Source organism: Lampris incognitus, chromosome 9 (genome assembly GCF_029633865.1).
Source record: "Lampris incognitus isolate fLamInc1 chromosome 9, fLamInc1.hap2, whole genome shotgun sequence".
Taxonomy (NCBI): Eukaryota; Metazoa; Chordata; class Actinopteri; order Lampriformes; family Lampridae; genus Lampris; species Lampris incognitus.
The window spans coordinates 6,983,101-6,986,194 of record NC_079219.1 but is presented as its reverse complement, the minus strand read 5'-3'; the positions used below and the strand labels follow the sequence as shown (position 1 = coordinate 6,986,194).

General features: G+C 54.0%; 1 protein-coding gene across 1 annotated transcript; it reads left to right on the top strand.

Moving 5' to 3' along the window:
* The first annotated feature begins 517 nt into the window (after nucleotides 1-517).
* Nucleotides 518-1,962, top strand: fabp10a (fatty acid binding protein 10a, liver basic). The gene is made up of 4 exons (XM_056286582.1): nucleotides 518-699; nucleotides 928-1,100; nucleotides 1,528-1,617; nucleotides 1,860-1,962. The coding sequence occupies exons 1-4, from the start codon at nucleotides 633-635 to the stop codon at nucleotides 1,908-1,910; spliced, it is 381 nt and encodes a 126-aa protein (XP_056142557.1). The 5' UTR covers nucleotides 518-632; the 3' UTR covers nucleotides 1,911-1,962.
* The last annotated feature ends 1,132 nt before the right edge of the window (nucleotides 1,963-3,094 follow it).

The following is a 3,094-nucleotide window of genomic DNA, read 5'->3' as shown; positions in this document are numbered from 1 at the left end:
CGGCCTGGTGCGGCGCCATCGTAAGATGGTAAAAGATCATCTAGAGTCGCTGGCCAGCCCTGATGTGAACCGTGTGCGGCTCTGATTGACGTTGGGTTCGGTTCACTGCTGTGGGCCGTTGTCGGGGCGTATTTCGGCCTCGCGTTCCTCCGCCGTGTGTGGCACCGCCTTCTGTGTGTGTGCAGCTTCAGCCACCGCGGGTGGCGACAACGCAGACACATGATCTTGCCAGCGGTGCAACATGTGCTCTAACCGCTGGTGAAGTGGTACGGAGAGGTCCGATCCACACCGAGGCCCGCTGCCCTCAGGCTGGTCCGCTCTACTGGAGGCCTCGCGGCACGAAACAGGGTGGAGTAGTGGGGCCAAAGAGGAGTAACCGAACTCTCGGTTGTTCAAACACGAGGGGTTGCCACAGGGGGCTTTGGTTACTCATTAGACAGGGTCCCGGGCCCCCTCCACGTCCAGGTATAAGAGGGATCGTGGGAGTGCTGGCGTCCTCCGCGCTGTGTTGAGCTTCCCTCGCACTGCTGTCTCAGTCTCCGACTTGGTAACGGTACAGGAGGAACCCACCCCCCCCCCACACCCCACACACACACACACACACACACACACACCACCCCCTTACAGAAGACATGGACTTCAGCGGCACATGGCAGGTGTACGCCCAGGAGAACTACGAAGAGTTCCTCAGGGCCATGGGTAAGTAGGCTGCAGAGGGGGCGACGGGGCATTCAAACACATACTTCAGCTTGTTCGTTGTAACCTTGCGTATGAAACCTGTCGGTCGTGTGTGACGTACAGTGTGAACATTACACACTCTTGTGAGGGCCCCGGGTCGCAGACACACAATACCGACGTCTCGTAACCTGAGGGCAGAAAGAACAGCTGCCGTCAGCGTCGTCTGATAACACTTCCTTTGTTCACCAGCGCTCCCAGAGGACATCATCAAGGTAGCGAAGGATGTCAAGCCCATCACCGAGATCCAGCAGAACGGCAACGACTTTGTCGTCACGGCCAAGACCCCCGGAAAGTCTGTCACCAACTCCTTCACCATCGGCAAAGAGGCCGACATCACCACCCTGGACGGCAAGAAGCTCAAGGTGAAACACCACTCGACTTTTGGTTTCTGTGAAAAATAGAGAAAAATAATCTTTGGTAGGGGGGGGCGGCGGTTCCGGTCCCCGTGTTACCTCCGGCTGCCTGCGGGTGGGGAGCCGGATGTGGGTGTGTGTCCCGGCCGCTGCACTAGCGCCGCCTCTGGTCGGTTGGGCCGCCTGTTCGGGGGGGTCTATCGAAGCTAACATGACCGCCAGCTGTAGGGAGTCGCCGGGAGCCCTCCTCATAATGGATTGTAAGAGACAAGGGGCCTGCATGGGGACTGAGACGCGGCCGCAGGGCTACAGCTTCTCACAGCGTACCATATGCTCCGTGACAGCGCTGTTTCGCAGTGAAAGGCTCAAGTCACTTTGGCCGCAGGTTTGCTTTTGTTGAGTCATGATGTCAGTTTTGTCCTTCGCTGCTCCTCAGTGCACCGTCAACATGGAGGGTGGCAAGCTGGTCTGCAAAACAGACAAGTTCCATCAAATCCAGGAGATCAAGGGGGGAGAGATGATCGAGGTAAGTCCTGCTGGGCTTCTCTTGCTCTCTCTCTCACACACACACACACACACACACACACACACACACACACACACACACACACACACACACACACACACACACACACACACACACACAGGTAAAGCGAGCGTGCTACTGGATGACAGAGGGCGGCGTGCATCACTACACATGTAATACCATCTGTTCCCCACACACAGACTAAATGTTTGTATCTTGTGTTCCCCTTTCTTCCATTTCAGACGTTGACCATGGGCTCTGTCACTCTGGTCAGGAAGAGTAAAAAGATGTGAACTTGACAGTGGAAAACCGTCGGCTATTTAAATAAAACTTTTACTCACTGAATCTTGTTTTGTTTGTGGTCGTCGTTCTGAGGAGGCCGTCAGTCTGTATGTGCTGTGTTTCCATGAGTCTGCCAGATCAGAGAGAGAGTACTGTCACCACACGGGTCAGAGTTTGAGGAAAGCTCTCAGAAATTGGTATCTCAGGCGTCCGGGTGGCGTGGCGCTCTATTCCGTTACCTACCAACACGGGGATCGCCGGTTCGAATCCCCATATTACCTCCGGCTTGGTCGGGCGTCCCTACAGACACAATTGGCCGTGTCTGCGGGTGGGAAGCCAGATGTGGGTATGTGTCCTGGTCCCTACACTAGCGCCTCCTCTGGTTAGTCGGGGCGCCTGTTCAGGGGGGGAGGGGGAACTGGGGGGAATAGCGTGATCCTCCCACGTCCCCCTGGTGAAACTCCTCACTGTCAGGTGAAAAGAAGCGGCTGGTGACTCCACATGTATGGGAGGAGGCATATGGTAGTCTGCAGCCCTCCCTGGATCAGCAGAGGGGGATGGGGCAGAGACCGGGACGGCTCGGAAGAGAGGGGTAATTGACCGGGTACAATGGGGGAGAAAAAGGGGGAACATTTTCAACCAAAAAAAAAAAATCGAAAAAAGAAATTGGTATCTCTGGCAATCCCCATTCATAGTTTGGTGCATTATTATTGTTATTATTATGATTATTATTATCGTTATTATAGCATCTCAGAGTGTGTGCAATGAGATCATTTGTGTCACTGGTCAACAAACAGCTGAGTCAGTCAGGACGTGAAGGCGAAGGCGAAGGCGAAGGCGTGTATACCGAATACAAAGTAAGGTTTGTACACAAAGAAGTACTGTGTGGCGATAGAAAAGAGAGGGTACAATGGCCGCGTTAAGGCTGGGACTCTGCACTTTGAGTAAAACCGTAAAGGTCATGAGAAAATACAGGATTGTGTGACCAAGAATAGGCACACAGCATGTAAAATGAAATGTGCGTTACATGTCAAATGAACGAGGGTCAAAGGGAGGTGGTGAGAGCAGAACGACGGGGGGAGGGTCTCATCTGCAAAAGTTAACACCGGGGGGCGTTGTCAGTGTGGGGATCGCTGTACACATAAGGATTTGGTATTGTGTCCGGGCGAGACGGGGTTTTTAGAATTTACCTGGT